This window comes from Penicillium nucicola, assembly GCF_028828085.1.
Source record: "Penicillium nucicola strain IBT 29836 chromosome Unknown utg000008l, whole genome shotgun sequence".
In the NCBI taxonomy this organism is placed as follows: domain Eukaryota; kingdom Fungi; phylum Ascomycota; class Eurotiomycetes; order Eurotiales; family Aspergillaceae; genus Penicillium; species Penicillium nucicola.
Window position 1 is genome coordinate 1,765,681 of NW_026643132.1, and position 23,111 is coordinate 1,788,791.

The 23,111-nt window shown below is 51.7% G+C and overlaps 12 protein-coding genes across 12 annotated transcripts; 7 read left to right on the plus strand and 5 right to left on the minus strand.

The window, feature by feature from the left end:
• Nucleotides 1-349: 349 nt before the first annotated feature.
• On the minus strand, nucleotides 350-1,016 carry pex4 (putative ubiquitin conjugating enzyme (UbcJ); the record flags this gene model as incomplete). Its single annotated transcript, XM_057130537.1, has 2 exons — nucleotides 350-687; nucleotides 854-1,016. The coding sequence occupies 2 exons, from the start codon at nucleotides 1,014-1,016 to the stop codon at nucleotides 350-352; spliced, it is 501 nt and encodes a 166-aa protein (XP_056982320.1).
• A 196-nt stretch (nucleotides 1,017-1,212) lies between these two features.
• N7511_008161 (endonuclease III domain-containing protein) lies at nucleotides 1,213-2,547 on the plus strand (the record flags this gene model as incomplete). Its single annotated transcript, XM_057130538.1, has 1 exon — nucleotides 1,213-2,547. One exon carries the CDS (start codon nucleotides 1,213-1,215, stop codon nucleotides 2,545-2,547), a length of 1,335 nt encoding a protein of 444 aa, XP_056982321.1.
• A 1,091-nt stretch (nucleotides 2,548-3,638) lies between these two features.
• On the plus strand, nucleotides 3,639-6,047 carry N7511_008162 (putative DNA helicase; the record flags this gene model as incomplete). The annotated part of the gene is made up of 6 exons (XM_057130539.1): nucleotides 3,639-4,045; nucleotides 4,071-4,178; nucleotides 4,247-4,279; nucleotides 4,345-5,780; nucleotides 5,836-5,896; nucleotides 5,960-6,047. 6 exons carry the CDS (start codon nucleotides 3,639-3,641, stop codon nucleotides 6,045-6,047), a joined length of 2,133 nt encoding a protein of 710 aa, XP_056982322.1.
• Nucleotides 6,048-6,353: 306 nt separating this feature from the next.
• N7511_008163 (uncharacterized protein) lies at nucleotides 6,354-6,626 on the minus strand (the record flags this gene model as incomplete). The annotated part of the gene is made up of 1 exon (XM_057130540.1): nucleotides 6,354-6,626. One exon carries the CDS (start codon nucleotides 6,624-6,626, stop codon nucleotides 6,354-6,356), a length of 273 nt encoding a protein of 90 aa, XP_056982323.1.
• A 651-nt stretch (nucleotides 6,627-7,277) lies between these two features.
• N7511_008164 (uncharacterized protein) lies at nucleotides 7,278-8,930 on the plus strand (the record flags this gene model as incomplete). The annotated part of the gene is made up of 1 exon (XM_057130541.1): nucleotides 7,278-8,930. The coding sequence occupies one exon, from the start codon at nucleotides 7,278-7,280 to the stop codon at nucleotides 8,928-8,930; it is 1,653 nt and encodes a 550-aa protein (XP_056982324.1).
• A 911-nt stretch (nucleotides 8,931-9,841) lies between these two features.
• N7511_008165 (uncharacterized protein) lies at nucleotides 9,842-11,182 on the plus strand (the record flags this gene model as incomplete). Its single annotated transcript, XM_057130542.1, has 3 exons — nucleotides 9,842-10,528; nucleotides 10,563-10,691; nucleotides 10,748-11,182. The coding sequence occupies 3 exons, from the start codon at nucleotides 9,842-9,844 to the stop codon at nucleotides 11,180-11,182; spliced, it is 1,251 nt and encodes a 416-aa protein (XP_056982325.1).
• A 219-nt stretch (nucleotides 11,183-11,401) lies between these two features.
• On the minus strand, nucleotides 11,402-11,794 carry N7511_008166 (uncharacterized protein; the record flags this gene model as incomplete). Its single annotated transcript, XM_057130543.1, has 1 exon — nucleotides 11,402-11,794. The coding sequence occupies one exon, from the start codon at nucleotides 11,792-11,794 to the stop codon at nucleotides 11,402-11,404; it is 393 nt and encodes a 130-aa protein (XP_056982326.1).
• Nucleotides 11,795-13,182: 1,388 nt separating this feature from the next.
• Nucleotides 13,183-14,187, plus strand: N7511_008167 (sulfotransferase family protein; the record flags this gene model as incomplete). Its single annotated transcript, XM_057130544.1, has 4 exons — nucleotides 13,183-13,259; nucleotides 13,312-13,507; nucleotides 13,555-13,856; nucleotides 13,908-14,187. The coding sequence occupies 4 exons, from the start codon at nucleotides 13,183-13,185 to the stop codon at nucleotides 14,185-14,187; spliced, it is 855 nt and encodes a 284-aa protein (XP_056982327.1).
• A 309-nt stretch (nucleotides 14,188-14,496) lies between these two features.
• Nucleotides 14,497-15,424, plus strand: N7511_008168 (uncharacterized protein; the record flags this gene model as incomplete). The annotated part of the gene is made up of 2 exons (XM_057130545.1): nucleotides 14,497-14,560; nucleotides 14,610-15,424. 2 exons carry the CDS (start codon nucleotides 14,497-14,499, stop codon nucleotides 15,422-15,424), a joined length of 879 nt encoding a protein of 292 aa, XP_056982328.1.
• A 307-nt stretch (nucleotides 15,425-15,731) lies between these two features.
• N7511_008169 (thiamine pyrophosphate-binding protein) lies at nucleotides 15,732-17,709 on the plus strand (the record flags this gene model as incomplete). Its single annotated transcript, XM_057130546.1, has 4 exons — nucleotides 15,732-15,991; nucleotides 16,054-16,286; nucleotides 16,346-16,542; nucleotides 16,606-17,709. The coding sequence occupies 4 exons, from the start codon at nucleotides 15,732-15,734 to the stop codon at nucleotides 17,707-17,709; spliced, it is 1,794 nt and encodes a 597-aa protein (XP_056982329.1).
• Nucleotides 17,710-18,028: 319 nt separating this feature from the next.
• N7511_008170 (DUF3712 domain-containing protein) lies at nucleotides 18,029-19,321 on the minus strand (the record flags this gene model as incomplete). The annotated part of the gene is made up of 4 exons (XM_057130547.1): nucleotides 18,029-18,352; nucleotides 18,427-18,548; nucleotides 18,634-19,052; nucleotides 19,158-19,321. 4 exons carry the CDS (start codon nucleotides 19,319-19,321, stop codon nucleotides 18,029-18,031), a joined length of 1,029 nt encoding a protein of 342 aa, XP_056982330.1.
• Nucleotides 19,322-20,810: 1,489 nt separating this feature from the next.
• Nucleotides 20,811-23,105, minus strand: N7511_008171 (tetratricopeptide repeat protein; the record flags this gene model as incomplete). The annotated part of the gene is made up of 2 exons (XM_057130548.1): nucleotides 20,811-20,961; nucleotides 21,016-23,105. The coding sequence occupies 2 exons, from the start codon at nucleotides 23,103-23,105 to the stop codon at nucleotides 20,811-20,813; spliced, it is 2,241 nt and encodes a 746-aa protein (XP_056982331.1).
• Between the last annotated feature and the right edge of the window lie 6 nt (nucleotides 23,106-23,111).

The window sequence follows — 23,111 nt, forward strand, 5'->3', positions numbered from 1 at the left end:
TACAAGCGTTCTCGATGGGCGGCGTCATTTCAGCCATGGGGCATCTGATTCCCAATGTGGGACATTTACAGCGGACAGCACTCGCTAATATTTCATGTGATTAGTCTTTAGCCATCTTCACTGAAGATAATGCAAAAAGTGCTTCAATATATTCTTCCCCTCGTAATTGTAGATGTATCGGGAAAAAAATGTCGGAGATATGTAAGATGTAGATGATCGGAATGTGCAGAGGGGTATGGTATGCGCAATCAAATCTAACCAAAAGCAAGCCAAAGAAACAAGAAACAAGATCAAAATCACAAAACAATCACATAAGTCCGGTATAAAAAAAGCAATCCCCACAGACAAATCATCGCCCAAGATTCCCCGCCCCCTTCCACCTCTCCTCCCCAGTCCAATATCTCACAACACTCTCCCAAGCCGCAAGATCCCCATCCCTTAATAAAGCAGCAACATCAACATTGAGTGGTGAATCAGGCTGTGGATCAGTCAACAACTGTTGAATGGCTGTCAAAGTTGTCGAAAGCGTATACACCGGACTCCAATGCTCCGTCGTCAACAGCGTCAGACAGATCTCGCCTGTGCTGAAAGAGATGTTCGGGTGCGATATGCGCGTCGTGAAGTGGATTGTTGGGGGAGAGAGAGGGTAGTTGGATGGGATTGCGATCTTGAGGTGCCAGAGGCCATCTGGGGTTTGTTAGTGAGGGTCGGTCGGTCGGGGGTGGATGAGTGTGAAGCAGAAGCAGAAGCAGAGGCCGAGGCCGAGGGGGGATTGGAGATGGAATGTGGCGGTAGATCCAGCGGAGGAACTAATTGATTGGGAAGATGTGTGATTGAGTGCGATTCGACATACCTTCATACGGCGTCCCATTCACGCCCTTCAGCACTGCTTCCCAGCGTAGTAGGTCCTCATCGTCGACAGGGCCGAGGTGGAGAAGTGCCTCGTTTGGGGATTTGCTGTAGTCCTTCAGCTCGCGAATGAGTCGCTGTGTCGTGTTACTTGATGGTCCCGACATTGTGAATGGATAAGCGTGTATGAACGAGAAAGTGTAGAGACAAGACGATCGCGGGAGTTCGAGTTGGAGTTGGCGTGAGACGGTCTGCGCCGAGGCTGGGGTTCCGCTATTGCTAATCCACTCCATGTGAACCCGCGATCGTCGCTCCTCTCTACTGTACCCCCGAACACTTCGCGTTGTTCCTTCGATCCTGATAATGCGCACTTCTCGTGCCTCCAAAGACACCGCAAAGGTCTTGCAGGCTCTTTCGCCCCCTGCGCGACGCCAGACGCGCGGTTCTGATCGAAAGGCCAGCGTCTTGAGCGCTTTTGCCTACGGTGCCAATTCGACTGACAATGCGCCTGCTGTCCCGACCGTCAAATCTGAGACTACCTCCGTCCCTCCCAGTCTGTCTGCCGCTCGCAGCGACGATGAATCTTCCCTTTCCTCGGTCGATACGGCGGATATCGAAGACCTCCTTGAACCCCCCTTGAAACGTCGGAAGCGCAACGCAAGCCCTGCCACTACATCAACTACAAAAAAGAGTCCTCGGACACCCCGCAAGACTATCGTGAAGGATGAGCCTGATCAGAAACCCGCACCGAAACCGAGAGCACGTCGCTTGCCGGCGAGGAAAACTCGCGATGCCGACGGTTCCGTGAAGATCGAGCCACCGTCCAATTGGGAGATCATGTATGACACCGTCAAGAAGATGAGGGAGGATAATCCGACTGCGCCGGTCGATACAATGGGCTGTGCAGAGCTACACTGGCGTGCATCTGCACCCCAGGATCAACGATTCCAGACTCTCATTGCGCTGATGCTCTCGTCCCAGACGAAAGATACTGTCACTGCAGTTGCGATGCAACGACTGCACACAGAGCTAGGATCGGATTCCAATGCTGCGGCTACAGACTTGAAGCAGGAAATCGCAGAACAAGACGTCAAGATCAAGCTCGAAGACAATCCTGACCCACCTAAATGGACTATCGCAAACCAGACGAAAGACAGCACTTTGAATCTGACCAATATATTGGCCGTCTCGCCAGAACGACTGAACGAACTCATTCGCACAGTCGGCTTCCACAACAACAAAACTAAATATATCAAAGCTACCGCCCTCCTTCTTCGCGATAATCACAATGGTGACATCCCGTCCACGCCAGAAGGACTCATGGCCCTCCCCGGCGTCGGCCCCAAAATGGCTTACCTCTGTCTCAGTGCTGCGTGGGGTAAGCACGAGGGTATCGGGGTTGATGTGCACGTCCACCGCATTACCAATCTATGGGGCTGGAATAAGACGAAAACGCCCGAGGAGACGCGAATGGCTTTACAGTCCTGGCTGCCACATGAGAAGTGGCATGAGATTAACAAGTTGCTTGTAGGGCTTGGGCAGACGGCGTGTCTGCCGGTCAAGCGTAGATGTGGTGACTGCTATCTTTTCGGAAAGGGCCTTTGTATGAGCGAAGTGAAAGGGTCTAAGCCAACTCCTGGAGCTAAAAGAGAGCTCGGAGATGAAGATGGACCAAAGGTCAAGATTGAAGCTGTTTAGCTTAGCTGTGTACTTACGAGCCTAGACCCCAGATCTACAGGAATGGCATCTACTATAATACTACCCTTAGCTGCATCTTGACCGTCCGAGACGTAGCTCACATTACCATTGGTGCTCAGTGTGTCTCAAACCACCGCCTCCTCTGCACGGCAGGTGCGCATCTTCTCAGTGTCGATTCCCTCATCCGGCTTAGCGTTGTTTACGTCTATATATACGGCCCGTTGGCTTTCCTTTCTCTTCTTCTTTTCTTCCTTCTTCATCGTGTTTCCTCTGATATCTCTAAATCTCTGAATATTCACGCTCAAGAATATGAGTATTTCAAATGCTCTCTTCCTTCGGGGGTGACCATTTGTTCAATCGTCTTCGGACATTGAGAGGGATAAGTTTTTTGCTCTCTCCCTTCGTGGGATCTTTATTTTTCATCACTCTTTGGGCCAGTGGCTCGAGCTTGGAGAAGAGTTCTTTGGATGGGTGTCTTGTGCTTTCACGTTTCGTCGTTCACCTTTTGTCGTTCACCTTTTGTCGTTCACCTTTTGTCGTTCACCTTTTGTCGTTCACCTTTTGTCGTTCACTTTTCATCTTGTCCCTCTCCTCTCTTACCTCTTACCGTTCTTCTTACCCTTCCTCTTTTGTAGACCCTTTGCCTTTGTAGATTTCTACGTGCTACACCTCTCACCTTTCGTAAGTCTCTATATCATGTTAGGCTATGTCATGTATCTCAACTTATGTATGCAACACCCCTCGCTCCCTCTCCCCCAAATTATATTCCACTAAGCATCTCCCCCTTTATATCAGCTATTGGCTTTATAAACCAAGTGGAATTTATTGATTCCAATCGAAAACCAGCATCTCTAGAGAGAAAAAAACGTTGACCAGACCAGATCTATACAGCTGACTAACCAAATGATATCATCGGACATAAGCTTCTTCGAGCTTCATTAACCCCGTCCCTCCAGCACGCCCACCACAAAACACCTCCACGAACAAACCACCAACACGGGACAACCACTCATTCAAGTCCCAATCCAAATCGAAAGAATCACAGCGCTTTACCCTCCAATACCAGAATAAAAACAGCACAACCACCCAAAATGCCACCAGCAACCGCAATCCCAATCCCCCACTTCGCAGAAACACAGCTAGCCCTCCTCCTCGCCGAACACGACGCCGAAGTCTCAACCTCAAAGCTAGCCAGCACAGCCGCCTCTGTCTCCCCCCAGACACGCCGAACTCTCCAAGCAACCGGCTCCGCGCTCACAGGGCTCGTCCTCTCGCAATGCCGGACCGGTCTTGGCGGCCGTGTCGTCGGCGAGTTCACGCCCGATCCGGCGATTACGTCGGAAGAGTCCCGAGCTTCGGATGGGACGCCTAGGTTCTCTGCGCATGGATTGAGGGTCGGGGATGTTGTTCGCGTCAATGATGTTGCTGCTGGGGGGAAGAAGGGTGCCGGTGGGAAGGATGGGAAGGACAAGGACAAGGATGGGAAGGGGGGAGAAGGGTGGTCCTGAGGGTGTTGTTACCAGGACGAGTGATCGGGCTGTCTGGATTGCGTTTGGACAGCAGGGTGGTGGGGCACGGTCGAAGGAGGACGATGAGGCTGTTGAGGAGCTGTGGGGGAAGAAGTTGTGGGCGTATGTTCTTGTTCTGAATCTTTCAGTTGGCCGTCTGGTCTGCGTGCAGGTGCTGACTTTCGTGGCAGGATCAAGCTTGCCAATGATGTTACGTATAGACGGTATGCGATTGTCTGGAGATTCGCGTGTGGGGATGTTTACGTTTACTGACTTTCTGTTTCTGCAGGATGAGGCAGACGATGGAGAAGATGGTCAAGATGACGGAGTCTGATTATTCGCATTTCATGCGTGTTGCTTTTGGTCATATAACTCCCCTCCGGCCGGATGAAGAGAAGGCTGGCCCTGTTGAATTCATTGATCCGACCTTGAACGATTCTCAGAGGGATGCTATTCGATTTGCGCTGGCTTCGCAGGATATTGCTCTTATTCATGGTCCACCTGGGACTGGAAAGACGCATACTTTGATTGAGCTGATTTTACAGCTGGTTCAGCGGAAGAAGCGCATTCTCGTGTGTGGTCCATCCAATGTTTCTGTGGATAACATCGTCGAGCGCTTGGCTCCGAAGAAGGTCCCTGTTGTTCGCATTGGGCATCCGGCTCGTCTACTTCCTTCTGTTCTGGAACATTCTCTCGAGGTTCTGACGCAGACATCTGATGCTGCGAGCATTGTCAAAGATATTCGAAAAGAGATTGATGAAAAGCAAGCTAGCATTCGGAAGACACGCTCTGGTCGCGAGCGACGGGGAATTTACGATGACCTCAAGCAGCTCCGAAAGGAGTTCAGGGAGCGCGAGTCTAAATGCGTGGATAACCTTGTTCGCGAGAGTAGCGTTGTTCTGGCAACTCTTCATGGAGCAGGTGGCCATCAGCTCAAGAATCAAAAGTTTGATGTCGTGATCATTGATGAGGCGAGTCAAGCGTTGGAAGCACAATGCTGGATCTCGCTTTTGGGTGCAGAGAAAGTGGTCCTTGCAGGTGATCATTTGCAGCTTCCCCCGACTGTCAAGTCCACTGGTCAGAAATCCAAGGAAGCAAAACCTAACGGCAAGATTGAGGATTCACCGGATAAAGAGTTGTTGAAAGGCGTCTCCCTGGAACGGACACTGTTCGATCGTCTACTGGCGCTACATGGCCCTGGTATCAAACGCATGTTGACTACACAATATCGAATGCATGAGAAGATCATGCGCTTCCCATCCGATGAACTTTACGAGGGGAAGCTGATCGCAGGGGAGGCGGTCAAAGCCCGATTGCTGATAGATCTGCCCTACGAGGTACAAGGCACAGACGACACACAAGAACCGTTGGTTTTCTGGGACACGCAAGGCGGTGATTTCCCCGAGAAGGCGGAAGATGACGAGATGGGCAAGAAGGGTTTGCTTGGCGACAGCAAGAGCAATGAGATGGAAGCATTGGTCGTTGCCCGACATGTGGACAATCTGGTTGATGCAGGCATCAGGCCCGAGAGCATTGCTGTCATTACCCCTTACAACGGCCAATTGGCTCTCTTATCGCGCATGCTGCGTGAGAAATACCCAGGCATTGAACTTGGCAGCGTGGACGGATTTCAGGGTCGGGAGAAAGAAGCCGTGGTGGTCAGCCTAGTGCGCAGCAATGAGCAGCACGAAGTGGGCTTCCTCGGCGAGAAGCGACGGCTGAACGGTGAGTCCGGTCGTGTACCTGCAGAGAACCAAAACGGGAACTAACGAGGGTGCAGTGGCTATGACGCGACCCAAGCGACATCTATGTATCTGCGGAGATTCAGAGACGATCAGCCAGTAAGTACCTCATGCGCGCTGCGCCATTGACTTTGATGCTTGATACTGATCGACATGCTACAGTGGAAGCAGCTTCCTCAAACACTGGATGGACTTTCTCGAGGAAAACGCCGATCTACGCTACCCCGACGCCAGCGACATCCTAGAATAGACCGGCTATTATGGCCCCTCAGCAGGGCCTCGGAGGGCCCTCTGCGTTCCAGAAACTCCCCACTTTAGATTTACTCGATTTACTCGATTTTGTTGATCGATTAGATGTGGCGCCATGCAAGGACCCCCCCCCCCCCAAAAAGAACATCGTAGATCTCGCTTGAATACCCGAACTCAGCTAGGGCTTAGCACACCGTCTCAACTCGAAACCATACCCGTGCGAGACATGCAAAGCGAGGGATATCCCCCGGCTGATCATTGGACTCTTCTCTCTCTTACAATCTTGGAGATTTGGGGGCCGATGATCTTATCCGACCGATTGGCCCAGCACATACAGTAGGCAATACGGGTGCCACTTGGCTGGCGAGTTGCCCGACTCTTGTCTGTGCGCCTGTGTTTCAGGGCCAAAGATGAAGCCATACCCAAAGCTCAAGCCGCTGCCAGCTGCCAATACCATTGCAATCTCGAGCGGGTCTTCTGCTTCCAAGCCGTTCGCTGGCCCGGCTCCACTTGGTCTCGAAGCCAACGCGATATTCATTTGGAATCCCGACGATCCTGCAGTCTGATTCGACTTCTGCATTTCTGCTGCAGTTTAGGGTTGGGCCGGAAAAGCAACTTGCCAACTACTGTGCTAGCGCTGTGTTCAAAGCGCCATATGCTATCTTAAGGTCGAAGGCCGCACAAAAAGGCCTCCACCTTTCTTTCCATCCACTTTCACTGCCCTGATTGTGACTGTGGGGATAGCTTAAGCTGCAGCTCTTCCCCTTTCTTGTTTCATCTTCTTTTCCGACATTCGTTTTACTCGCCCCCCCTTTTTCGACTTTCTTTGATTTGGCAAACGCATTGTGTAGCCTTTGCCATTATGAGCACTATATTCTTTGTATGGTCGCGTTTGGTGTATCCGCTTTCTTGCTTCTTCGACTAATATGCGTTTGATATAGCTTTCTTGCCCAGTCCCACGAGCCGACTAAATTCCCCAGTCTTTCTTCGAATCGATTCCCGCTGAGCGGCCCTTTGCATTTGATGCCCTATACCCTTCGGTTTTCTTTTTCTTGACACTCGCTCACACTCATTGGCATTCGACTCTTTCTTTGCGACTTCTTGCGACGATATATACCCCCCATGTGCCCGTGACGGATTCAAATTTTAATGATCATCAAATTGGAAATCGCACAAAATCCTATACTTTCAGTCCTCGTCGCGTGAGAGCCTCCGTACCACAATCGCAGACATGTCGAGAAACGCTGCACGATCAATTGCTAGCGCTGGAAGCGAGTCAGTCGGGAGTGGGAGTCTGCGACAACAATCGTCGCCCGCGCGCGGAGAGCGTCCGGTCTCGAATCCGGCCTCTCACAATGGAGATAATTATGACACGGCCTTGCCCTCAATGGAATTTCACCCTCCGCCGACAATGACACATCGCAGAACGGGGAGCACCTTGAAAACAGTCATGCGGAAGATCTTTAACCGGAAACGACAGAGCCAAACCGATGGGGTAGAAGAAATGCCCTATGAATCGGCTTTTTCAAGGCCGCCAGTCAGGAGGGCTGGGCCTACTGGTCCTGGCACGAGGCGGCCATTCTTGGCTGTTCCTCCTCCTTTGAACTTGGCCTCAAATCGGAGTAGTCCGCTTTCTGCAGAGAATCTTCAGCTCGCAGAGACGCATCTCTCCCCGCTGTCTCCACTCTCTCCGGCCTCCTTGGGCGGCTCCTTGGCGGGTGGTATACCACCGCGCCGGCGACGTGCGACTCTTCCTAGTGTTGTCTTTTCCGATGATGAGTCTCGCTTTGCGGTGGCTTCCGCTATATCCGATCCCCATGATGATAGATCAGTTGCACCGGAACAGCGAAGACATAGTTTGCTTTCGAATAGAATATCAAGGAGCGTCGAGGCTTTGCGCGAACTCAGTGAACGACCGCCCCCAGTACCCGCTTGGTCACCACCGCCACCACCAGTCGATGCTTGGCCCCCGCGCACAACATCTGCTCCCGGCTCAACTGCTCAATCAAGATCACCTCAGGAGGAAAGCTCCAACAGCGGGCAGTCTACAAGACCGTCGACTGGCACAACCGTAACCAGCGTGGCTCGCGAATCCGTCGCTCCTTCGTTGACTGGCTCTGATCTACGCCCTGAGCCAGTTGTTATTCCGCCAAATGTGGCTAGCTTTGTCGGCTCTATGCAACAGGACGACAGTGTCACTCTAGACCAGCGTCTGACCACCCTAGAGGTGAAGATGATTGACCTAGAATTCGCAATTGCAAGAATGCAAACATCTCCCCAAGACAGTCCCATGGACAAGACTTCCCGTCCAAGACTTCCCCAGCATGCAGATTCCTATCCACCCCAGACACGCAAGGTTTCCCCGGGCCTGCGGTCTCCAGCAGACAGCACTGACTCTGCAAGTCCTCTCCCTACCATTGACTACCGACCTTCGAGCACGAGTACAATCCGCCAGGACACCTTGAACTCGCGAACCCTCCGCCCCGCCCCATCCGCAACATCCCTATCAGACTACCAAGGCGTCTCAATCGAGCAATACAGCACCCTAGTCACGCTCCTCCGGCGCGAACAAACCGCGCGCAGGAATCTAGAAAGCCAAGTCAGCGGCCTGAGAGACGACATCCGCCACCTACAGCGCGCAGCCCTGGAGTCCATCCAAGCAGGAACAATGCAGCCCGCACATGCAATCGGATCAGAGGACTTCATCCGCTTCCGCCGCGCCCTCGACGACTCAGGAACATCCACACCCCTCCGTCCAGACGACAAACAATCCACAATAGACAGCGACCCCGACTGGGACCGATCGGAGCTCTACTCCCGCGACGACCCATTCGCACAGCCCAAATGGGAGCGTCAGCGGATTGTACCAGCCCCCATGATTTAACCTTCTCCTTATTTTCTTCTTCTACAATACCTTTTTTTTCCCTTTCTCGCGCACCGGACTGTGCTATTAACCACACCGGGCTGCCAATATCTTTTACCCCATAGCCATGCCACCTGCCTTCCTTTGCATTGTTAATGGCATCCATTTACGCGACCGGATCGCGGCTCCACCCTGAGTACCATTTTAAGAATATACTGTACTGTCCTTGTCTGTGCCAGACGTGCATGTCCTGAGACTTGCCCATTAAGCTCACTCCGCGTGGACAAGTGATTGTGATGACTGGCGCTATTCGAACCACTCTTCCAATTTAATATCAATAATTCTCCATCCAGATCCACCATTTAAATTAGAAACATTGGGATTTTCATACATATTCCAAATCGAATTCCAAATCAAATTCTAGTGCCGCAAATCTCCGTAACTTAGCCCCTTATCAACATCTCGGCAAAGAAAAGACGAAAGAAGCAAACGTCCCGCGCTAGATATGCAGATCAGCGCCACCGCGGGGAGACTAACAAACGTCCCAATTATACAGTAAAGTACAATCATTGCACAGTCAGCAGCAGCTATCTTACCCCTCGATCTAGCCTGCTTGGATGTGGAATCCGGCGCTCCAAGCCGGTCTTAACTTATACTGTACTGTAGTACTGTATAGATATCCAGTCGCAGTGCAACGCCCAATAAACCCAAATCCAATCAAACCCCCGCAACTCGGCAACAGGGACAGGGAATCCTGCAGAGACAAGCACTACTGTGACTTGACTTGACTTGTACTGTAGTACTTTATAAACTTAACGTTAACGTTAACTTAAGACATAAACAACCCTAACACCAACTTCCAATCCCAATTCCAAAATCACCCCCCATTCCCACCTATACCTATACCTATACCAATATCAATACAACAAACCATGCCCCCAAAACCAACAATAACAATAATCGGCAGCGGAATCAGCGGCCTAGCCCTAGCAACCGGCCTCTTGCGCCGCGGCATCCCCATCATGATGTACGAAGCAGCGCCCTCATTCAGCGAAATCGGACTGGGGCTCTCTCTCGGCCCAGCCGCGCACCGCGCCATGCCCCTCATTGACCCGGCCATCCGCGCCATCTACGACAGTCTCGTGACGACGCACGCCGACAGTCCGGGCTACGAGGCATTCCGCGAGACGTGGTTTGAGTTTGTGTGGGCGGGCGGCGAGCGGGATGGGGGTTTGTTGATGGATTTGAAGGCTTTGCCTTCTGGACAGACGGCGGTGCGGAGGGCGGACTTTTTGAGGGAGCTTGTTGGGTTGATTCCGGAGGATATTGTTAGCTTTGGGAGGAGGGTTGTTGGGGTTGAGGAGGGAAAGGATGGGGATGGGGAGGGGGTTAGGTTGGTGTTTCAGGATGGGAGTGTTGAGAGTGCGGATGTGGTGGTTGGCTGTGATGGGATTCGGTCGGTGGTTAAGGAGGCTATGTTGGGTGGTGAGGAGGGGATGGTCAAGCCCGTTTATAGCGGTATGTATGGCTATCGGGCTGTGCTTGATATGGGGGATATGGTGGACGCGGTTGGGGAGAGGAGGGCGAGGGTTTCGACGCTTTATATTGGGGAGGGGGGGGTATGCTATTTCGTATCCGATTATGAGGGCTCAGAAGGTGAATGTTGGGTTTTATGTGCTGAGTCCTGAGTGGGAGGGGGAGGGCTGGGTGCGTCCGGCTAAGAGGGAGGATATGGAGAGAGATGCGAAGGGGATGGGGAGGTTGGTGCAGGCGCTTGTTGGGGTATGTTTTGGTCGTTCTGAATTTTGGATGCTGGGAGACTGACTGGGGCTTTTTAGCGTATGCCGGATGCGTCTCAGTGGGCGATTTTTGAACATCCTCATATATCAACATATACTCGGTCTCGCATCGCTATTATGGGGGATGCGGCGCATGCGTCGACGCCGCATCAAGGTGCTGGAGCTGGCCAGGCTATTGAGGATGCACATGTGCTTGCGGAACTGTTGGGCGATTCTCGAGTGAATTCCGTGCCGGATATCATGGCGGCTTTCAGGGCGTATGATGAGATTCGAAGACCTCGCAGTCAGAGAGTCGTTACTACGAGCAAGGAAAACGCCTATCTGTTTTCATTGTGTTTCGATGGAGTCGGTGATGATGCGGAAAAGTTGAAAGAAATCCTCAAAGAGCGATCTCGATGGCTTTGGGATTTGGATGTTGAAGATCAAGTTGAGCGAGCAAGGGAAAGAATGACTGCTTATTTGCCGGCTCGGTAAAGGGTGAGTTAGTCAAATTATAATATCCGTAACATTGTCTGCGATTTTATAGTTACGGGGCAGAAGCAGCAGTCAAGCATATGGTTTCGAAGTGCGCAGTAAATCTTCAATTCTCGTTGTACAATCGTAATTTGCCCATAAATCCGTTACACATAATTTCACATCATATAATATACACAGGAGTCTCTCCCGAATCCTTCCACAGAGGAGAGGCGTTGGTCATTCGTCTGCCGGCAGGACGGTGATCGAGTACTCGCTCGAGTTCAACGAAGATAGACTGCGTCGTTTCGAAGTTCGATCCTGGTCGAAATAGTCTTCGTACTGTTTGAGCTCGCTCGGGCTCAGCAGTCCAGTCTGGGCAGACGATTTCGGATTGATATGTTGAGCCCCGGGGTTGGGAAACCTAGCATGGCAGGTCTGGATACGCAATGGGGCTTGCGGACGTTTGATATCAAACGGCACGGAGGACGAGTCCCTTCTATCCCCGTAGCTATTGAGTGGGCCTTGAAGATGTGACGGCGATAGATAGGACGAGCGACATGGCGAGGAACAGAACAGATGTCCCGAGGTCTTTGCATTGCACGCTGGACACTTTTCAAATAAGGACGACATCTTTGCAATGTTGATGATCCAGGTAGGAAATCAAGAAAGTATAAGAAGTATAGCGGTGGGATGCATTTGGTCTGGGAAATGATAAGCCTAGATCCTGGTCATGATCGGTTTAAATGTTTTCGATCTACCAGCCAGCATGCTGCTGGGGGATCGATCGAAGGCGATCGGAGCCGAGTCAAGGCCGGTACCACGAATTGCGGCGAGTCGATGACAATAACTCGACTCGAAGCGGAATGTCAGTTTGTCGGTTCCCTGGTTGCAACACGAGTGGCAACCGAACGGACATGCCAAACTCTAACCTAACTTGCCAAGAAGAAAAAGAAATGAAAAAAATATCCACGAAGCAAAAAGAAATGCCCTCGTCCAGGTTCGAACTGGAGACCTTCGGATGTCAATCTTGTTACCAAGAATGTCATAAGAAAGGAAATATGAGACCGACGTCATAACCAACTAGACCACGAAGGCTGGTAGATGAGGTGTTGCGCGTCCGTTGCTCTCATCAAGTCAACAGCTCCTAGGAGCCCCAGGCTGCTATTCAGCAGCTGAGCGCAAATAATTGACAAGGGGATATCATCACATTGCCTTTGTCTGGATGGTCCGAATCTAATACGCAGAATGAACTGGATATACAAACTAGAGTTATACTATCAAAACCTAATGGAACAATTTGCCAACCAATGACCCGTCCCATTCCACTAGAATACGCAATTTGCCTTCAAGGTAGACAGTAAACCAAAATATCACTTGATATCCGCAAATACGTCAACCGATTCACGCCAGGATGGTTGATTTGCCTCTGACAAAACAGGAAGGTAGTCAGAGTCCCTATGTAATCCAATCCAGTTCAACCGATAACCCCATCAAGACTAGAGTGAGGCTGAATGGGGCCCCGAATGTCATGGTGGGGATGAGCAGGGATTCGCGGCTATGATTGGGCTCGGTCAACCCTGGAAGGGTCTATTCGCGTCTAGCTAGCTGTCATCCCCTTCAATTCGTATTGGAAGTCGACACCAAGCCGTTTATTGGCTGTTGTCTCTTCCGAGTCGGTTCCAATCATTGCTCTGGCTGGCAGATCCGTGTCGGCCGCGCTGGGCTTACGCCAGCAACCAGGCCAGTACAGTAATGGTTACGGGTAGGACTTGGTGGGTGCGAATCTGATTTGTGGAATTGATCTACAGCTTTGTTCGCCCATATCAATCCCATATCAATTGGTACACATTGGGTTGGCGTGAGGCTCGTGGGTGAGTCTGAGGGCTGCGCTTGGGCTTCAGCCACTTGGACGCCTGAATTTATGGAATTATACAAAAGCCTCTAGGTGTAGTAGCCTCGAAGAACGCAAAAAGCAAAAACAAAAGCAGAGCAAAGGAAACAACTATTGAACGGCCGACATGTCTCGTAAGGTGGATCAACTGCCGATGCCGGCAGCGGTGCGCAAGATGAAGGTTATTGTAGCCAGTCCTAGTCGGTAGGAGCGATTCTCCGCCCATTGTTGCATCATACTAATCACCATTGGTTAGGTCTGGAACGCTGGGTCTCTACCAAGCAATGAAGATTCTGGGGTTCAAGACCTATCATTTCTACGAATGTATTGCCGTGAACGGCGTGCCCCACATGCAGGCTTTCACAGAGGGCTTGATAGCCCAGTTCAATCGAATAGCTGGAGTGAAGAAGTTTACCAAGAAGGATTTCGATAGATGGCTTGGGGACTATGACGTGAGAAGACATTCTTTCCTAGTCAGGATTGGGCTGATACCGTGCAGTGTCTTATCGAGGTTCCCAGCTACCTGGGCATGGATCTGATCCAAGCATATCTGCAGGATCCAGATGTGAAGTTTATTCTCACTGAACGAGACCCAGACAAGTGGGTGACCTCTGTCAACAATACAGCCGGGGGTGTGGCCCAAATGGGACAACACTTTCCATTCTCCATCCTCAAATACTTTGATACCACCATCTATGAATTTCTGGGTCTGAATGAGCTTGTTTATAAGGCTTTGTCGGGGTGCACAGAGCTCAATGGACCGGACAACCGCGAGAACCTTCGCCAGTACTACGTGGACTAGTATGTATCTTGACCGCTGATGGATTTCCTCTGAGCTGACCACTCGTCTAGTATCAAACTGGCAAAGGCGACAATTCCCGCCGATCGTCTGTGTCTGATTCAACTCGAGGACGGTCTTGATTGGGAAAGTATTTGTCCTTTCCTAGGCCTTCCTATTCCAGAGGAGCCATACCCCGATCGCAATGAGCCTGAGAAGTTCCAGGCTTTGGTTCAAGACTTCCTGCAGCCGAAGATCATAGCTTCCATCATGAGGCTCAGCGCCGTGGCTATTCCTATCGTCGGCGTTCTTGGCTGGGCTGCTGTTCGATATGCGCCCTCCTTTGTGGCTTGAATGAAATATCAGCAAAACATCAGCATCTAGAGTACGCAATCAAGACATTTATTTTCTAACTATCTCTGTTCAACAGAAGAGACTAAACGACCCAACCTCCAAATAGAAGTATAGCCGACCCTCGCGCTGCATCGCCCGCTCCGTGCATGTATCACCCCACCGAGGGAGCTAGTAACCCCTCAATGGAATTAGCAACTAAGCAGGCTTCGGTATCAGCTCCATTTTATTCGAACCTCGGGTTTCGCCGTGAAACTACTGCAGAAAGTCCACATAAACTCCTGCGCCCCCGTTTTCTCTCCATCCCCAACCATGGCGACCTTTCAAATTTCAGACGATTCCTTGAACCTCCAAGACAAAGTTGTCTTGATTACAGGTACTGTCAGTTCTATACTATGCGACAATTTACCCACTGACCAGAACAGGCGGCGCCTCTGGAATCGGCAAGGCCACCGTGGACCTGTGTCTCCAGCACGGCGCCACTGTCATTGCCAGCGACATCAACCCTCCACAAGAGATCAAAGAAACCGACAAATTCAAGTTCGTGACTGTCGACGTGACCTCATGGGAAAGTCTGCGCGACGCCTTCGTCCAAGCCGAGAAATGGTTCGGTCGAATCGACCACGTATTTGCCAACGCCGGCGTGGCAACCACGACCAATTTCCTAGAAGCCAAGCTGGACGAGCACGGCGAACTGCTCCCACCTAGCATGCGCACCATCAACGTCAACCTCGTCGGCGTTCTCAACACTGTCTATCTGGCGGCGCACTATATTCAGAAACACTCCGATCACCGTGCCGCCGGCGAGCTGGGCAGTATAGTTGTCACTGCGTCGACCTCGTCTTTCCAGAATTTCAGTGCGGGCGACTACACGATTACCAAACACGGTGTTCTGGGCATCATCCACGGACTCGAGCATCAGATTGAGGGGAAGGTGCGGCTGAACGCCGTAGCCCCGTCTTGGACTGCCACTGGGATGATCCCGTCGGCGTTTATTGAGTCTCTTGGGGTGGGGGTTCAAGCGCCGGAGGTTGTGGCTAAGAGCGTGGCTCTGTTGTTTGCTGACCAGCAGCGTCACGCCGAGGTGATTTACAGCTGGGATGGGAAATATCAGGAGGTCAATAAGGCCAAGGGGGGTTTGTTGGATGCTTCGGATGCTCTGTTGGAGAATGCGTCCAATGAGGAAACGGTTATGAGACAACTGAGGGATTTAATTAAGCAGAAGCAGGGTTTGGACTGATGTACGTGTCTGTCTCGGGCTTGGACGGGAGTATATCCAGTCAAACATATGCTTTTTTTATCTTTTCCGTTATGCAGCGAACATATCTTCTCCGCATCTTCTGTACTTCTGTGCTTCCTCCTGCATACGCCACTTGTGTCTTTCGACCTCGGAGCTTAGGGTTCCCCGCCTTCTCCGCATCTTGGCCTCGCATGATTCGTGAGAGTTCTCTGTATAAAGTCGCCCTCGACAGATATGACTCTCCTGTACGGACACCGTCCACTACAATCTCAACGGACCCTGCTACACGCAATCAACCCATTGCATCATGGCAGGATTCCAACTTCAATATCCATCGGACCGCGAACTGACTGGCGGCGATCTGCTAGCTCAATCCCTAAAACAAGCCCATGTCGAGGTGGCCTTTGGGCTCCACGGCGGACACCTCGATGCATTTCTCATGGGATGCGAGTCCATCGGCATCCGCCTCGTAGACACTAGACATGAAACCGTCGCCGTGCAGGCCGCCGAGGGATATTCCCGGATCAGCATGAAGCTAGGCGTATGCTTTGTGACCGCCAACAGCGGGTCAGCTCTGTCTCTCATTCCTAGATCTAGTGATGAGGGCTCTCTGACGGGCTAGTATATAGTTTTTCCAACGGTATTCCCGGACTGGCCACGGCATACAGCGATCGAAGCCCCGTCCTCTGTATTACATCGTCTCCGCCGCTGCGGGACACAGAGACCAACTCCCTGCAAGGCTCTATTGATCAAATCGTGGCTGCAAGGCCATTTACGAAATTCGCTCATAGAGTCGTCGTCCCGGAAGAATGTCCACGGATTGTCGCGCATGCAATTCGCGTTGCGCAATCCGGCGCTCCTGGTAGATATATAACTGACATGCCGAATCAGACATTCCAAACACTGACAAACAGGAACTAGGACCTGTTCTACTTGATTTCCCCATCGACGTGCTGTTCTCCCCAGTACATACTAAGCTGATACAGTGGGGGTCAATCGCCTCGCCGCCCATATATCGCCCTGGTCCTCACGAAGAAGCAATCAAGGCAGCTGTCGAGCTCGTAGCTATTTCCAAGCGGCCGGTCATCATAGCTGGAACCGGTGCAAAGCATCCTCATGTGAGTTTTCTCCATAAGCTAACATTACTTACTTGTCGATAACTTATTCCAATCACCGCTCAGACAAGAGAAGTCCTCAATCAATTCGCCGAAACATGCAACATCCCCATCTTCAACACGTCCAAATATGCCTCCTTCACCACTCCATCGACCATGCTGAGCAAATGCACCGCCGGAGCCCTCGCCAAACTACCACTCCTCCAGCTTTCCACGCCCGACCTCATCATCCTCCTCGGCGCCCGAACAGGAATGTTCCTCGGCGGACGAAGCGGCGCCATAATCCCCAACGAGGGCTGCAAACTGCTACACGTCGACTGCGACGGAAGCGAAATCGGCCGCTCCCTTCCCGTCGATCTGGGCATTATCTCAGATGTCGATGCATTCGTGCACACGATGAACAAGCAGGTCACAGACGCGTTCCAGAGCGTCGTCGACAAGCATTGGGTGCAGTCGGTTCTCAGTCTTGACTCTCTGGAGTCCCCGTTCGAGAAGGAGCCTACAGCGAACGAGTCGGGGGTTCTTCACCCATACCATGCAATGAAGGAGGTCATGTCTTCCATCGAGCCGGGAAGTATAATCGTCCTCGACGGCGGCGAGGCGTCCGCTTGGGCGGCTGATCTTGCCTTGCTTGCCCGCCCCAGTACTGTCCTTACCTCTACGGGGTATCTTGGGTTTCTGGGTACTGGGTTTGGATACTCGCTAGGCTGTGCTATCGCGGATCCAGATCGGAAAGTCGTCAACGTTCAAGGGGACGGGTCCTCTGGGTTCCATTTGATGGAGCTCGATACGTTCAAGAGGTTCAATCTGGATATCATCACTGTTGTTTTGAACAACTCGAGTTGGGGCATGAGCTCAAACGGTCAGGATATTGTCTACGGGCTCGCCAATCCGGCTCGTCCCGTTAGCTCTCTCAGCCCTGCAACGGAGTATGACGTTGTAGCCCAGGGACTGCAGAATGCAGCGGCAAAGGTCGCGCGGTTTTCGGAGATTAAAGATACTGTTGTCGATCTCCAGTGTCGGCCTGGTCCTGCTCTTCTGAATCTGATTGTGGACCGGAAGCCTGTTCATCCTATCACTACTGCTATGGTTGGGTTGACGGATGACCCTCACTCGGTCATCGTGCCGTATTATGACAATATCCCGCGGGCGTACTATCATACCCCATAGCTAAGTTATATCTCCCGTGGTACTCGCCATTATCTATCTTATCTTGTAGAGTTGTTGAAATTCTTATGCATTCATGAAAGGGTATTAAAATATACACATAAGATATAACCCCGAAACACAAAAAGACCGACCTGGAATCAATCCCACTACCCCATCCGTGGGTAGTACAACCAAGAAAGTATAAGGTATCAAAACATAAACCATGAAGAGAAACAAGAAAACCCGAGATCGGCAGACCCGTGTCTGGAGTAACAACGATCGAACTTGTACATGCCCGAGCCCACCACACTAGAAACGAAACCGGAGTCCAATCTAGCGCTTAAGAACTCCCCGACAAATCAAGTCCGGCTTCCTTCAGCGCCTGGTAAACATTCAGGTTGACAGTCAACTTGTTCGCCGCAAGCGCCTCGGTGAAGTATTCCAGGTTCTTGCCGTGGTACACACTGGAGTTGCCGGTGATTGTGAAGGGGACGATGCCGTCTTTGTAGGGGTTGCTTGTGGAGGCGAACATGGTTAGGATGGCGGCTTGGTCCACGTTTGCTAGCATGGGGATGGTGTTGTTTCCGGGTTTCAGGACTAGGTCGTTGATGTAGGTCTGGCCCATTGCTTTGCCGTTGACGGCTAGGTTGAGGGTTAGGTTTCCCTGTTTTGTATCAGTATACTATATCAAAAGGAGAGTTGAGTCGAATAAATCGATTTTTTTGAACGCAGACATACCATGGAAATGGTCATGACAGACGGGTTAGGAATGTAAACAGTTCCGTTCATGTTGTAGCCATTCACAGAGGGAATCAGGATATGGAAATCGGGAACAGCAAAGCCCTCGAGTTTATTCAGTCCTGTAAGATATATCACAAGCATGTCAGCCAATCACCTCCATCAACTTCAAACCCAAGGCCCGAGAACTACTGTAGGCAAACTCACCCTTCATAACAACAGTCTTGTTATAGGTAACCGTAGTCTTGGGCAGAGCACCCTGTTTCAATCCCGGAGTTCCATAGATATTCAACTCAACCTGCTCGTTCAACATCACAGCCGTAGCATAATCCCCAAAGGCGGCAGTGTCGCTCAGATCAACCATCTGGTCCACGTGGATTTGAACACCATCAACGGATTTGACACCAGGCACGCGAACAGTCGTGAACGGAGCCGCTGCGCCGGCGAGGGAGACTGCCGCGTCGAACTCGTAGATGTGGGGGTGATACGGACTCTTCGAGCCGAGCACTTGGGTCTGGTTGAGCTGGAAGGAATCGGGTGTTGGGTTGCTGATGACCATCTCTGTTATATTGAGGGTTGAGTCGTTGACTGCATCTTGAGCGATCTTGGGATAGGCGACGTAGACGCTGAATTGGTTAGTTCTTCTTCTTCTTCTTTTTTCTTGTCTTTTTTGTATTGTATTATGGGATGGCAGAGGTCAAGGCCACGAGACAAGCATTGGGTTTACTTACACTGGGAGCGAGATCACCAATACGCAAATCACAAAGAAGATCAGATGCGCCCACCAGAATCGCTTGAAGTGTGCGCCGACTCGTGCGCCAAAGGATTGCTTCGGAGCGACAATTCCTGGAACGTTCTCGGATTCTTCTACGACATGGCCCTTGGTGATGGACATTTTGGCGAGACCTGGGATTTGGAGTCACGATGTGAAAGAAGAGTCAATTGTCAACAAGATGTTGAGTCTGACTCGGACGCTTTTACCAAGTCACGCCAGGACGGAACAGAAGAGAAACGAAAAGAGTCCAAAAAGAGTGAAAATAAGAAAAGAGAGCAGAGAAGTAAAGTACAATCTTATACTAAATGGGGCTGCAAGTCCGGAGTAGTTAAAAAGCAAGCCGAGAACACTAGGGATTATCACATGTGTAATCTCAACTTTGGAACAAAGGGGAAGGTGGCGGTTCTTTTGATCGAGTAATAGATTAATCCATAGATGCAGTTCCTGGGGGACACCGGAGTTCCGAGAGAAACTGGGGAACTGAGACCTGGAGAAACTGGAGCAAATGGAGACAATGGGGCCCCAAATCTGGAGGATCGACGACCGATTCTCGATATGTTTCAGAAATGAATTCTATCAAGGGATCACTGTTGAGCATTTGAAACGCAAATGGGCCGAGGTGAAGTTGAGACGAGAATGTGCCTTTAGACACCTCCAAATGAACTAGTTGATTGGGCGTTGTGCAACAGCGCATTTTCGCAGTTGGATGGTTGCACCGGCTCAGGAAGGCCTGCATGAAGTCGGGTCTTATTGGCTGCTGGTGAAACTAGCAGCTTCCACGGCGCATGCCAAGCAGGGAGGCGACCCTAATCTGCAAGGATGGAGGCCCGTCTGGGGGCTGGGGGAAATGAACTGGCCGGACCTGTGGCGTTTCCTCTGAGGGCGCCAGTGTGCTTTGGGGAAGTGTCAAGCCCATTTGTTGCCCTCTAAGCACCTTTGGGGACAATTCCCCGGTGCCGAGCCAGGGTTAACGAGGGGTCCAAGTCCGGGGTCAGCTGAGACGGTCTTGGGTTCGTGATATTTCAAAGTTTCTTTTCTATACATTCTGCATGTGAAGATTGTTGCTAATGCCAATGGGCTATACGAGGGTCAAGATATCTTAATTCTGGCATGAGTTCATGGGTCGCGCTAGTAGCGCCAGCCGAAAGAGAAGTAAATAACCATGGGATCCAAAAGGGGAAGAGAGAAGAGAAAGGGGGGGATCAAGCCCGCCAGTAGATATGGCCAAGAAAAAGATAGAAAAAAAAATCAAACAGTGAAAAGGAAACAAAATGATGGGGAGAAATAAGGGTATCCACAAAGAATTGAAGTATTAAGCCTGCGAGACAGAGGAACGGAATTCATTTCCAGTTCAACACGCTCGAAATCAGCTGCCCAGGCGGCTCTGGTAAAATGGCAAGATGCAAAGGTGAAAATGACAAAATAAATATAAGAGAAAGGAATGTGAGAAACGAAAGATTGAAAAGGCTGGCGAAGGGGAAAAGAAAGGAAAACGGCTCAAAACGCTCCAAGCACTTGACAAGATGCAAGATGCAAGATGGATCGTTGCTGCACAACAGCTGTAACGATTGAAGCACAAAAGAAAGAAAAGGATAGAGCCACAGACAAGCTATGCCTCTGGAACTATAGACTTCTTCCGCTGGAAGATACTGCGAGTACGTGACTTGCTCCGTGGCTTCTTCTCCTTCTCGCTGCTGGCATTTCGGCCACGGGAGCGGGAGTTGCCATCGGCCTCAGCCATGTATTTGTCTTTGTAGATCCTGAAACAATGTTAGTGAAATCCCAAAATGAAGGATTGTGCTTCCTGAACATACCAGCTGTTTCCAACCATGCTCATACCCTTGGACTCGGCCTGACGGTAGAACCGCGCGGCCTTCTTCATGTCCTTCTTACAGCCAACACCTTCCGCATAACAGAATCCAGCTTCGGCCATGGCATCAACATCACCCCACTGACCGGCAATCTCGAAACAGCGCAGAGCAAGGGACTTGTCCTGCTCAATACCCCACCCGTTCAGATAACTGACACCCAGCTCGTAAATGCTCAAAGCAAATTGAGCCCGGTATGCTTTCTGCAGCTCCTTCGCCTTGGAAGCGCCAGGAGCATCAGGATCAGCGAGCATTTCCAATCCAACGGAATCGACGGCTTTGCGTAACCACCGTACACCCTCCTGCTCATTGGACCGCATGCCCCAGCCATGCCGGCAGGCCAGCGCGTAAAGCAGCATTCCCGTCGGATGATTCTGTTTCGCGGCAACTCGCAGGTGATATGTCGATTCACTCAATGATCCCCTCTCGTGACATTCGATGCCCTTGGCAACGTGATCATCGGCTGTGAGACCAGAGGCTGTTACCTGGGCGGTAGCAGTCTGAGGTCGCATGGTGCTAGCGGAATCGGCAGACGAGACGGTTTCATCTTTCTCGTTGGTCGTTGATCGGGCTGTTTCAGTAGAGGGCCGGGGCACTGTCGTCTCTGGCTTTTTCTCTGGGGTTTTCTGTGTCTTCTTTTCTACTGAAGTAGGGACAGGCGGAGGTGGTGGAATATGTTCATGCTTGGGCGTTTGAGGCTGAGGCGTATTTGAGGCAGGGACTTCATGCATAGAATGAGGCTTAGGTGAGTGGTCGAATCGAGGGCGTGGAGAAGGTGAAGGCGTCCGTGCCGTTCGGGGTGGTTCCTCAGAATTGCGAGGAGGTGTCTTCTCAAACAATGGCTCTGCCCACTCAAAATGAGGAGTTTGTAAGCCTGCGAACACCACCGAATCTCTCGAAAGTCCACGTCCACGGGGAAGCGAATAACTAGCATATGTGTAGGACGACACAGCAGAAAGCGGATCGCCGTCACAAGGGGGCACTTTGCCTGCTTCTTCAGTCGCTAATGGCAGGAGAATCGGAGCGGGCTTGCTACGACGCTGCATCTGGTTGGGTTGGTGAGCAATGGTGGGCTCAGAACCCGTTGAAGCTCCAGGGGCAGATTGGGCGGACAAGCTCGTGCTAGACCGACTGAGCGGACGGGAGAAGTTGAAAGACGGGCGTGGCAGATGGTGATTTCCGGTATTCGAGGTTTCGGAGCTCATCGAGGGTGATCGAGGGTGTGGTCTGGTGGGGTATGTTGACATGGGGGAATACGGCAATGATACCGCACTTCCAGATGACATCTTGCGAGGCTTGGAGAACGTCGACCCGCCGTTCGAGCTGCTGTAGTCGTCATCGGAGCTCTCGGTTTGTGCAACTTTCGTAGTGCTAGTTGATCGCGAGTGCGGCGACACAGGTGGTGCCAAGGTCCGGGGGATGTGCAGGCGCGATCCGGAGTCGGTCGACGAGCCTCGAGGTTCCGTCAAAGCAACACCAACAGGCGCGTCCTCTGCTCCACTCGCCAGCGACGCAACCTCCTCTGGGGATTCCGCACGAGGCATCTCAAACACCTGCGGGCTCGACTGAAGCATTGATGTCCGGGGCGTCATGGTGTCATCCTCCCAAATACTCGCCTCGGTGCTCGCATTTGAAACCGAACTGAAGCGCGGGTGTTCGGAGATGGGTCGGTACTTGGGCTCCTCGAATTCGGGGAGGCCTTTCTGCGTAGGTTTGCGGGTAAGCTCGGTGGTAGGCTGACCCGTCAGGTCGCCGTGGCGTTCAGTGGATGATTTGGAACGGTAGAAGCCCGGGCGGCCTTGTGAAAGCGATCGAGCCACACTCGATGGTGGCAGTCGGCTCATGCGTCGGTCTCCACGGCGAGACTCGTCGAGCTGTCGGGCCAGAAATCGACCCTGTGCGGCGAAGGCATCGAGGGGGGAGAGGGCAGGCGGCACTTCACCGTCGAAGTGCGCAACCCGCGGCGAGGGCATGCCACTCCGCAGGGTGTCGTGCGATGCGGAGCGACATTCGCTCAGTTTCCCACGCAAGTCCATGATGAC